Here is a 12,072-nt window from a genome sequence, read left to right as displayed (position 1 = left end):
ACAGGTGGGAGGGGACATCCATCATTTCTGAGCAGGAAAGCCAGGGAGCCAGGGAACGTTGGAAAGATAAATCCTCAAGCTCCACAGCCAGCATGCCATCATAAGCAGGGGAAAATGGAGATGTAGGTGGGTCAGTGACACAAGGACGAGGGGAGATAAAATAAGGAAGCTGATCTTTCCTCCTGATGGCTCAGCTTGTGAGCCTTCCAAACTGGGCACAGGTGGTGCCTCTCAGGGAACCCTGTAACTGCAGCTGTAATGAGTTTTGAACTTCTAGGTGTAAAATAAGATTCAAGGGTGTAACGTTCAGCACAGGTACTATAGCCAGTATTTTATAACTTTATATGGAATATCGGATCACTATGTTCTACACCTGAAACTAATATCATATTGTAAGTCAACTAGACTTTAAAAAGTCAGCTTTGAAATTATACTCATAGACACTCCCCTTTAAATGAAATATCGGGGGGGAGGATCAAAAGTGAAAAGCCTACATTTTGGGGACGGGGGGGTGCAGGACAGCGGTCCCTGGAGACAAGTGGAAGCTGTCTGCTGTAACCCCGAATCATCTGATTGGGTCCAGAACAAAATCTTTCAAATCAGGTTCCAAATCAGTTCATTTCTTCCATCCCCAAAGTATGTGTTAAGTCCACGCTGGAAGGAAAAACGGGAGGCTCAGCAGAGTAGGATCAGAGTTCCACGGTGCCTACAGATCCAGGGCCCCTGGGCCTCTGGCGTGCCTCACAGCAGTCATTCTGGTGGACGAGCAACAAGAGAAACACCGTGCGGCCTGGCAGCAAAGCCAGGGGCCCTGGCCGCCAGGCTGCCCCACAGTGCTGGGAGCAGGTGCTGTGTATTTATACCGAGGTGATGAGAAGTGTCCCTGGAAGGTGTCTTTCTCCACATCTGGTAGCCAAGCTAAAAGTGCATGGATTACTGTTCGGAATCTCAGAACTGAAAGGTGACATTGGGCTTGAGGCGCCTGGCGGGGCCCCTCACAGCTGTCTGCACGATGGTACTGCAGGGCCACCGCTGTTACCCATCCCCACCCTCAGCCACTATAGTCCACCTACAGCTTCTGCTGAATGACTTCTTGGCTAGACACTGTCTTTTTTTTTTTAATTTTTAATGAAAAAATTTTGTAATGTTTAATATAAAAAAGTTTTAAATTGTATTCAAGTATAGTTGATTTACCATGTTGTGGTAATTTCCTTTTTTAAAAATATTTTTTACTTTTGGCTGCGCTGGGTCTTTGTTGCTGCGCGCGGGCTTTCTCTAGTTGCGGCGAGCGGGGGCTACTCTTCGTTGCGGTACGCAGGCTTCTCATTGCGGCAGCTTGTCTTGTTGTGGAGCACCGGCTCTAGGCACGTGGGCTTCAGTAGCTGTGGTGCGTGGGCTCAGTAGTTGTGGCTCGTGGGCTCTAGAGTGCAGGCTCAATAGTTGTGGTTCATGGGCTTAGTTGCTCTGTGGCATGTGGGATCTTCTTGGACCAGGGCTCGAACCCATGTCCCCTGCATTGGCAGGCGGATTCTTAACCACTGCGCCACCAGGGAAGTCTCTTTGTTGTGTTAATTTCTGTTGTACAGCAAAGTGATTCAGTGGTACATATACATTCTTTTTCATATTCTTTTCCATTATGGTTTATCATAGGATATTGAATATAGTTCCCTGTGCTATACAGCAGGACCTTGTTGTCTATCCATTCACTATATAATAGTTTGCATCTGCTAATCACAAACTCCCAATCCCTCCCTCCCCCACACCTCCGTCTCCCTTGGCAACCACAAGTCTGTTTTCTATGTCTGTGAGTCTGTTTCATAGATAAGTTCATTTGTAGATACTAAGTCTTAAACAGCTACGTTCCAAGTGAACGCTACCTGTCCCACCCTGTGTGTACCTCTCCTGATCCAGGAAAAGGAGTAAATGAAGAAGAAAACTGTCCCCAAGTAGGTAGAATTCGAAGAGCCTCGTGCTTCTCCCCTGTCCACCCTGACCATGAATTCGGATGCCTCTGAACAGAACTGCCTTTGAGGTTTGGGTACCATTCTGGAAACAAGAGACTGGGGCTTGTTTTTCATCTGCAGTTTGCTGAGTTTGCAGCCCACAGATGCATTCAGCAATGACAGGGCAAGGAGGAAGGATGGCAGAGAGGCAGGGGTAGCAGGAAAGAGCAAAATTTACCATAGTATATAGTGGCACAGAATTGGCATGGTGAGGATTCAAGGGGAGACTAGAGTAAACCCCAGAAGTTAGCTGGGAGCACAGGCTGGCTTGCTGACACCGTCTACTTAAGCGGCTGCAGAAACCTTGGGTGGACCAGTTGCCAGGGGGCAGGAACAGGAAATAGCTGTGCTTCTGCAGTATCATCGTGCAGCATCCCCACCAGGTGCCTGACATCGCCGCCAGCTTCAACACAACAGAGACATTATCAGGGCACCACAGTACCAGATACACAGCCTCCCCACTCCTGACTTGTGGGCAATCACCTAAGGACATTGCCACTCTCTCCTCCCACCTCTGCGGGCTCTGGCTGCCAAGAGCGCATAAGAACTGTAAAAGGAGAAGCTAGATCAGGAGGGGGAGGGGTCAGACTTGGGTTCTGTTAGCAAAATACAGTGGTTTTTTTCAATATGTATTTTATTTATTTATTTTGGCTGTGCTGGGTCTTAGTTGCAGCATGCGGGATCTTTTTTTTTTTTTTAATCTTCATTAATTATATTCACACCAAACCTCCAAATTCCTTGCATGTGGTAGCACATTCTCAGATCTTCACAATTCAGTTTTTTTTTTTAGTAGTTGATGGTTCTTATTTATTTATTAACATCTTTATTGGAGTATAATTGCTTTACCATGGTGTGTTAGTTTCTGCTTTATAACAAAGTGAATCAGTTATACATATACACATATTCTCATATCTCTTCCCTCCTGCGTCTCCCTCCCTCCCACCCTCCCTATCCCACCCCTCTAGGTGGTCACAAAGCACCGAGCTGATCTCCCTGTGCTATGCGGCTGCTTCCCACTAGCTATCCACTTTACGCTTGGTAGTGTGTATATGTCTGTGCCACTCTCTCACCTCGTCACAGCCTCCCCCTCCCCCTCCCCATATCCTCAAGTCCATGCTCTAGTAGGTCTGTGTCTTTAGTTATGGCATGCATGCGAGGTCTAGTTCCCTGAACAGGGATTGAACACCGGCCCCCTGCATTGGGAGTGCAGAGTCTACCCACTGGACCACCAGGGAAGTGCCAGCAAAATACAGTGTTACTGATTTCTGACTGTGCATTTCAGACCTGGCACCTACTGTTTTACACAGCTGGAAGAATTCATTCAAAAAGAGCCTGGGACCTAATCTCAGTATCTTCCAAAGCTCTGCCCCTCCAGGACTGGCCAGGTTACTTTTAACTTTCCTTGAAGCAAAAAACAGACTTATTAAATATGGAATTTGTCCAAAACCACCTAATTTTTTTTTTTTTGAAGTACGTGGGCCTCTCAGTGTTGTGGCCTCTCCCGTTGTGGAGCACAGGCCCCGGACGCACAGGCTCACCGGCCATGGCTCACGGGCCCAGCCACTCCGCGGCATGTGGGATCTTCCCGGACCAGGGCAGGAACCCGCTCCACAACAAGAGAAGCCACCGCAGTGAGAAGCCCGCGCTGCAACGAAGAGTAGCCCCTGCTTGCCGCAACTAGAGAAAGCCTGTGCACAACAACCAAGACCCGATGTAGCCAAAAATAAATTAATTAATTAATAATATTTTTTTAAAGGAAAGGGCTCAGTGACATCGCTTATAAGGAATAGAATGCCTAGATGGAGAAGAAAAGTCATCTCTTCCCCCAGAGATTTGTTCTGCATTATGCTCAGATGTTCAGATTTCAGGAGATGTTTATAAAGGAGACTAACTCAGAAAATCTGAGCAGTAATCGTGCATTAAACAAACCATTAAGTCTGTAGTTTCTCATCTCCGAGGTGCATATACTACTATCTACTTAATATGTTTCACAAATTTATTTTTATTTTATTTTATTTTATTTTTACGTCTACAGCACCCAATATTCCCAGGCAGTCTCTCATCCAAGTACTAACCAGGCCTGACCCTGCTTAGCTTCCGAGATCAGGCGAGATTCGGTGCATTCAGGGTCGTATGGCCGTAGACCACAAGGCTCTTTTTAAAATCAAATTATGCAATAGATATAAAAAATATTTTAAAACTTGATAGTACTCTTTACATGTAAGGTGGCGCTCACTGTTATTCTCACTTTCTAAATGTTGGAAGCAATCATGGTTTTGGCCAGCTGTGTCAGGAGAGGTAGAATAAAAGAAACCCTTGTTGGGAGGCTATCACCCCAGTTCTGAACCTTACCTTTGGGGCTTTAAGTTGTATGGTGGTAATTCTATGCTCTTCAGTTTCTTTCCCCAGTGTGCATTTATGGCAATAGAAGTTGAATATTCCCAGAATTAGTTCTTACTCCTTTGGGTAATTTGGGTTTGGATCCTGGAGAGTTACTCCCACCCAGTAGCCAGGACACGGAGTCCAAAGGCTTCAAGTCTCTCTGCACTAGCAATTGGATTCTTTGTCCAACACCCATTGAGCTTCCATATGTCACTGTGAGAGCTCCTGGGTTTGCTTGTGTTTCTTTAGTAAGCGCTTAAGGAGAATGGAGACCAAACCCCCATGGAGAAGTATCTGCTTTTCCACTCTTATTACTCTCACCTTCAGGGTTTATTTAATTTCTAAATACCTCACCAAAAATAAATATTTGGAGGCTGCACCATTTAGCAGAAATAAGGCAGATACACTCAGATGCCTCTCAAGCAAAGAATAACATTGGAAAGAGTTGATAGCAAAAAAAAAAAAAATGCAACCGTGGGCTACATAAAAGCTCTTTTAAATGGTGTATATTGTGCTTGATGAATCCCTACTAGGGGAAGATCGTCCTACTGGCTTTGTGAATTGAACTAGTCTTCCGTGTTCATGGTGAGGTAACTTTTTATTGTGGTTAAAAAAACACATAACAGGTCCTACTGTGTAGCACAGGGAACTATATCCAATCTCCTCGGATAAACGATAATGGAATGTAAAATAGTTAATGGGAAGCAGCCGCATAGCACAGGGAGATCGGCTCGGTGCTTTGTGATGACCTAGAGGGGTGGGATAGGGAGGGTGGGAGGGAGGCTCGAGAGGGAGGGGATACGGGGACATATGTATGCATATGGCTGATTCACTTTGGTGTACAACAGAAACTAACACACACACAAAAACAGATTATTGAAAAAAGAATGTCTATATGTGTAAAGCTGAGTCACTTTGCTGTACAGCAGAGACTGGCGCAACGCTGTTAGTCAACTCTACTTCAGTGTAATCATGCATAACAGAAAATTTACCATCGTAACCATTTTTAAGCATATAGTTCAGTAGTGTTACAGTACATTCACACTATTTTGAAATAGATCTCCAGAACTTTGTCATCTTGCAAAACTAGAACTCTATACCCATTAAACACATGGTGATATAATTTTTTTGTTTGTTTGTTTGCTTTGTTTTGTTTTTTTTGTGGTACACGGGCCTCTCCCCTGTTGCGGAGCACAGGCTCTGGACGCGCAGGCCCAGCGGCCATGGCTCACGGGCCCAGCCGCTCCGCGGCATGTGGGATCTTCCCGGACCGGGGCACGAACCCGTGTCCCCTGCATCGGCAGGCGGACTCTCAACCACTGCGCCACAAGGGAAGCCCTGGTGATGTTATTTTTAAGAGCTTAGTATATTCAAGGAATTCAGAGGGACTCCTGGCCCTCCACTGCCTGCTGGGTCCGCAGAGGTGCAGTCAGAATGGACATGGCCTGGGCACTGGGAGTCCCCTGAGGAGGCCCAGCACTGAGTGCTCAACTACTGGGTCCAAAAGTGCTAAGAATAATTGACAGAGAAAGGGATTCCCAAAATGCTGCTCTGTGCCAGCACGCCTTGCTGAGATAGCGGAAAGACATTGCTGAGAGTATGTGTCAGAAAGGACCCCGATGGTCCTAGACTTGGGATGTGGGACAGGGAACACGGGCTGCCCTGAGGGATGCTGCATTCTCAGGGTACCTGGCTGCCGGCTGCAGCACTAGTCCACTTCCTAGGCTAGTGTGGCATGTCAGTCCTCTGCTGTCATTTACTGAGGAAATCTATTCTCTGTCAAAGGAATTGCAACTTGTATTTTTCTTCTGGTTAGAAAGAACATGTTCCTAAGGCCATTTTGAAATCATTAGAGTCATAAACAGCGGATGTGAGCTAAAATGCCAACTCAAAGCATCTTGGCTCACCTACCACTAGTTGAACTAGTTGGAGCATCTAAGATGATTTCCTAAATTAGCTACTGATTGTGGTCAGAGTGTCAGACATACAACTACATACAGAACTGTGTGATTAGTAAATTTGTGTGATTTTAAGCCAGTAAGTTTGGAGTAACTTGTTCAGCATCAGAAACTAATGCAGTACAAGTAGCCATGATACTTTGAATATGTGTGATAAAACAAGGATAAATACCTATAGTTTGATTTATTTTTATTATTTATTTTCATTAATAAACCACAGACGAACCCGCTATTTGAAGCTTTTTAAAGTGATAAAGGAATCTAAAGGCAGTGATAAATATGTCTTAGGTGCCCATCCTTTTCCTGCCATCAAAGAGGAAAAATGGGGACTTCTCTGGCAGTCCACTGCTTAAGACTTCGCCAATGCAGGGGGTGTGGGTTCGATCCCTGGTCGGGGGAGCTAAGATCCCACATGCCTTGTGGCTGAAAAACCAAGACATAAAAAAAAAAAAAAAAAGCAATATTGTAACAAATTCAATAAAGACTTTAAAAATAGTCCACATCAAAAAAATCTTTAAAAAAAAAAAAAAAGAGGAAAAAGCGTGTTTAGAATGAAAGTAAAGGCTATTAAGTGGTTCCGGGTGCAAGAGCAGTTTAAGAGGAATGGTGCTGTTATTTATTTTTTTAATTTACTTTACTGAAGTATAGTTGATTTACCATGTTGCGTTAGTTTCTGCTGTATGGTAAAGTGATTCAGTTTTACATATATACATTCTTTTTCATATTCTTTTCCATTATGATTTATCACAGGATACTGAATATATGGGTGCTGTTATTTAGATTTGATTTTGATCAGCCTGCTGAGACAGACACCTACTACCCCTTTCAGTGTACTTTTTTTTTTTTAATTTATTTTTGCAGCATTGGGTCTTCATTGCTGCACGCAGGCTTTCTCTAGTTGCAGTGAGCGGGGGCTACTCTTTGTTGTGGTGCGCAGGCTTCTCATTGCGGTGGCCTCTCCTGTTGCGGAGTACGGGCTCTAGGCACATGGGCTTCAGTAGTTGTGGCTCACGGACTCTAGAGCGCAGGCTCAGTAGTTGTGGCGCACAGGCTTAGTCGCTCCGCAGCATGTGGGATCTTCCCGGGACGGGGCTCGAACCCGTGTCCCCGCATTGGCAGGCGGATTCCCAACCATGGCGCCACCAGGGAAGTCCTTAGTTTACTTTTAAAACCATGTAATGTCACAGCCTAAGATTTAGTGTTCACAAAAAGGAAAATATGTCCAATAGCACAGCACTTCCAAATTGTTGGGCGTGCCTTGGACTGAATTCTCATATATTATATTACCAACCTGTTCCATTCTGCTTCAGTAAGGATCAGTCCTGGTCTTAACATTTTTTTAAGTATTTGAGAGATTTAGCTGAAACGGCTGCCTTTAAGGGAAATCTCACATAATTTATTTCTGCTTCAGCCTCAGGAATTGTCAAAACAAGAAAATACATACTTTCACATTTGATTATTAGCCCTGTATTTGCTTACATATTTATTTATTTATCAATCTGTTTCAATAAGAGACTCTTAAAAGACACAGGTTTGGATGATCTAAAGGATTTCTCTATTTTTGGAGTAGATTTTGCTGTCTCCTCTTGATAATTAATTTGCCTTCTCAAAAATAACCATAATTTCTTCGTGAACAAGGTAATGTTTTTCTGAATTTGTATTGCAGTTTACACCTAACGTGTTGCTTTTTTTCCCTGAGGCTCTCAAAATAATATTGAAAAGAATCAATCCATTTAAAACTAAATGGTTATCAAGCATATACCCATGATGATAAGTGATAACTAAATTATAGGAAGGAAAACTGTGGTTTCTGCTTGGGTTGTTGGTCTTCTCTTTCTTACTGCATGTACCTAGATTAGTCTTCCACTTCCTGTAAATTAGAGTTCAAGCTTTACATCTTTTAAGCAAAGAGGAATGAATATATACTTTTTATTTTTACACCCAAACAGTTGCCCCTGATGACCCCAGCAGGAAAATAGATGGCGATACCATTATTTTTTCAAACGTTCAAGAAAGATCAAGTGCGGTGTATCAGTGTAATGCCTCTAACGAATATGGATATTTACTGGCGAATGCGTTTGTAAATGTCCTGGGTAAGCTCTCCCTTTATTAAAGACATGGCAAATTAAATTAATGACTGCTGTTGTTTTTCATTCATTCAGCAAAAATATATCAAGCATCTACTAGGCAGTGGCACAGAACTTGGAGCTGTAAGGGATATACAGAGATGGATAAGATACAAACCTTGCCCTAAAGGAAATTACAGTCTGGCCTTAACTTTCTTTCATAACATGGTTTTGACAATGGCAAATTCCTCATTGTAGAGGTAATCAAAGAGGTTGCTCTGTTCATAGACGGTTACATTGTGTCCAACCCCTCAAAAGGAAAACAGCGTAGGCCTGCTGTTCCTAACTGATGTGACTGCTTGTTCCATCCTTAGAAACTGACAAGCTGAATGACAATTTCATGATTCTGATTTTTGAAAGTAAGTCATTAATCATAATGTTTGGCTGTGGCCTGAGTCACGATGTACATTTATTTATCAATTCATAACAATATGTTTAGAAAACGGTGACATAAACATATTCTGAAAGGGTCGGGTTTATGTGAACATTGTATTTCTCATATGGGACAAAACTACTAAAATACCAAATTTGTTAAGAATTTATGTGAGAATTGTTTTCATGATGCCGGGGAATTATCTTTCACCTCTGTAAGTGGAGTAGGTTCCCTTTCAAACAAAATTAGGGTCAGGAAGCCAACCAATGTGTGGTATTTTTTCCTTCGTGCTTGAAATGAAGGTCAGTAAATCACAGGAAGAGCTGAGCCGTTAAGATGTTGATGGAGGGACAGGAAGCAGTTTTGATTCTGGTGCTGTTTTGAGTCATCAACATTCTGCTTTTTTTCTGCCGGCTTGGATGTTCGCCACCACACCCCCACACCCACCTCGGTTATTACCCCAAGGTTCTGATGGGCCGGTCATCCAACAAAAATGTATTTGGCCATTATTTTTTGTGCCAGACACTGTGCTGGTTTATGGGGAGGAAACAATAAAAAGTCCCATTCCCTGCCTGCAAGGAACTCACAGTGTAGTTGGAGAGATAGATAAAGAAATCAGATATTAAAATACTGGGCTAAGGGGAGAGATACATTGGCCGTGCCTTAACATGAATTCTAATGACCTGAAAAAAAATACAATAAAATACAGGTGGGCCTAAGTGTTTATTTTATTTTAATATTTACTTTACCTTTCCAAAACGTTTTTAGCTGAGCCACCACGAATCCTTACGTCTGCAGACACACTCTATCAAGTCATTGCAAACAGGCCGGCTTTACTAGACTGTGCCTTCTTTGGGTCTCCTCTACCTACCATCGAGTGGTAAGTAGTGGCCATATCTGTTTGTCATATTTACATTTGCCAAAGCCTTCAGATTTCTCAATATGTGGGGTTTTAGTCAGAGAACAGGAAAAAGGCAGGGCAGAAGCCATCCTATTAATTATTAAATGTGTTCACAAATATTTATTAACGACTCACTCTGTGGTAAATACTGTCACATGGATGATCTCTTTGGCAGCACGCTTTGTCCATCCCAGAGGGATATGTAAATGTTTTTGAAAAAAATTAAGGTGGCTGTATTTTGCAGTGCTACGGACGTCACCGGGGACGTCATGAATGGTGGCTAGAGGGACAGGTTGGGGGACATTCCTTGATAATAAAATATCATTTGGGGCGGACGCAGGGTCCATAAGCTTAAAAAACAGAATTGCTATTACCAGTGTTCCTCTCCCACTGAGTGTCCTGGCTTGGATCCAGCCAAGCGCCCCTGTATCCTTTCACTCCCTCTTCCGACCATCCCTTTTCACGTACCACTCGTGGTACAAGTCGTGCCACCCTCCCAGCTTGCTTTTGCATGAGCTGAAAGAGACAAGGCCAGGGGAGACAGCAGCTCAGAAAGAATGAGTGAAAGAAAATTGGAACATTCATTTATGGATTGTCTATCAGGTGCCAGACACTATGTGGGGCTCCACTTCCTGGTGTGAGATCAAAGCCAGGTGTAGGATGAAAGCCCAAACACGGATGCTTGTGCAGAAAATTTCCTAGCAAAGGAGATGGATTAACGCTTAGTTTCACACGGCTTTTCATCCATCCTCACTTCTCCCGTCTGACACTAACCTGAAAGCTCAATGTGGACATACTTTACATGCATACTTTCTTTTTCTCCTTCCCTGAATATTTTCCTATTTATACTCCCAGAAGTACAACCCTTGTAACCTTGAAGTCAGAATCTCTTTAGAATTGTAACGTGTAGATGGAGTTACAAAGACATCACAGTAGGGGGGAAAGGTCAAAAAGAGCAGTATTCACTGTGTCTATTTTATTACTTATTAGAGATAAAATAGGTTAATAATGTGTTTATTAAGTTATGAATCTCTTATAATGAAAATTACAAATTAAGTGTTTTGTATTGTCATCCTAATTCTTCAAGCACCATTTATCGCTGAATTCTCCAGTTTGACATCTGTCTTTGCATTAACCCCCCTGATTTACAAGCATGCAATATGCTTGTGCAGCTTCCAGACGTCTCTGACCTTGATACTATAATGCAGATCGTGTGGTGTGTTGGACCTTGAACAGGGCGTTTCATGTCTGACTTCAAATTATAATATTTGTATTCCTGTTTGTGATCATTTTCATAATGAAGGTTTAAAGGCGCTAAAGGGAGTGCCCTTCGTGAAGATATCTATGTTTTACATGAAAATGGAACTTTGGAAATTCCTGTGGCCCAGAAGGACAGTACGGGAACTTATACATGTGTTGCAAGGAATAAGTTAGGAATGGCGAAGAATGACATTCACTTAGAGATCAAAGGTGAGGCAGAGGTGACAAACATTTTTTCAGTATTATGAGACTTTGAGCAAATTCTCTAGCTTTTTTTAAAAAAAAATTTACTTTATTGAAGTATAGTTGATTTACATTGTTGTGTTAATTTCTGCTGTACAGCAAAGTGACTCAGTTACACATATATGCATTCTTTTTCATATTCTTTTCCATTATGGTTTATCACAGGATATAGAATATACTTGCCTGTGCTGTACAGTAGGACCTTGTTGTTTATCCATTCTATATGTAATAGTTTGCATCTGCTAACCCCAAACTCCCAATTCTTCCCTCCCCCACCCTCCTTCCCCCTTGGCAACCACAAGTCTGTTCTCTATGTCTTGATTCTGTTAAATTCTCCAGCTTTGGCAATGGATAACGGTAACTTTCCATTTCAGATCCAACGAGGATCATTAAGCAGCCTGAATATGCAGTTGTGCAAAGAGGGAGCACGGTGTCCTTTGAATGCATAGTGAAGCACGATCACACTTTAATCCCCACCGTCATGTGGCTAAAGGACCACAGGGAGCTGCCCAGTGACGGAAGGTATTTGAAGACAATTTCTTTCCTTTCTCTTCCTTCTCTCTTTAAGCTGCTCTTGAACGAAAGGTTTATTGTACAGTAACTTAATGGTTATGTTTTTAAAGTTTCTGAAGTCTGCTCTCTCTCCAGAGTAGATATACATTTTCTCTTCGTGCTATAGAATATTTGGATCTAAAAAGGTATCAAGTTATAGAAATAAGACCCTGACAATGTTTGTCTGTCTTTGTGTTGGTCTCCTGCGTAATTTAGGATGTGAAAAACCTTTCAGGTCTTGAACAACATCCATTGTTTTCTAACTTGTACGGTG

At 42.8% G+C, this 12,072-nt stretch overlaps 1 protein-coding gene and 1 pseudogene across 1 annotated transcript in view; one reads left to right on the top strand and one right to left on the bottom strand.

Annotated features, from left to right (window-relative positions):
- The window catches only part of NRCAM (neuronal cell adhesion molecule), a 262,211-nt gene that overhangs the window by 191,148 nt on the left and 58,991 nt on the right, over positions 1 to 12,072 (top strand). The window contains exons 12-15 of the mRNA XM_089917830.1: positions 8,293 to 8,436; positions 9,611 to 9,722; positions 11,047 to 11,213; positions 11,621 to 11,768. Coding sequence (XP_089773956.1) covers positions 8,293 to 8,436; positions 9,611 to 9,722; positions 11,047 to 11,213; positions 11,621 to 11,768 — 571 coding nt within the window. The remainder of the gene's footprint in view (positions 1 to 8,292; positions 8,437 to 9,610; positions 9,723 to 11,046; positions 11,214 to 11,620; positions 11,769 to 12,072) is intronic.
- LOC115802685 (5S ribosomal RNA) lies at positions 4,030 to 4,148 on the bottom strand (annotated as a pseudogene).

Source organism: Delphinapterus leucas, chromosome 9 (genome assembly GCF_059928025.1).
Source record: "Delphinapterus leucas isolate spDelLeu-1000000601 "Yukka" chromosome 9, BTC_Dleu_Yukka2, whole genome shotgun sequence".
NCBI classification, from domain to species: domain Eukaryota; kingdom Metazoa; phylum Chordata; class Mammalia; order Artiodactyla; family Monodontidae; genus Delphinapterus; species Delphinapterus leucas.
Note: the sequence above shows the minus strand (reverse complement) of the source record. Positions and strands in the feature narration are given on the sequence as shown.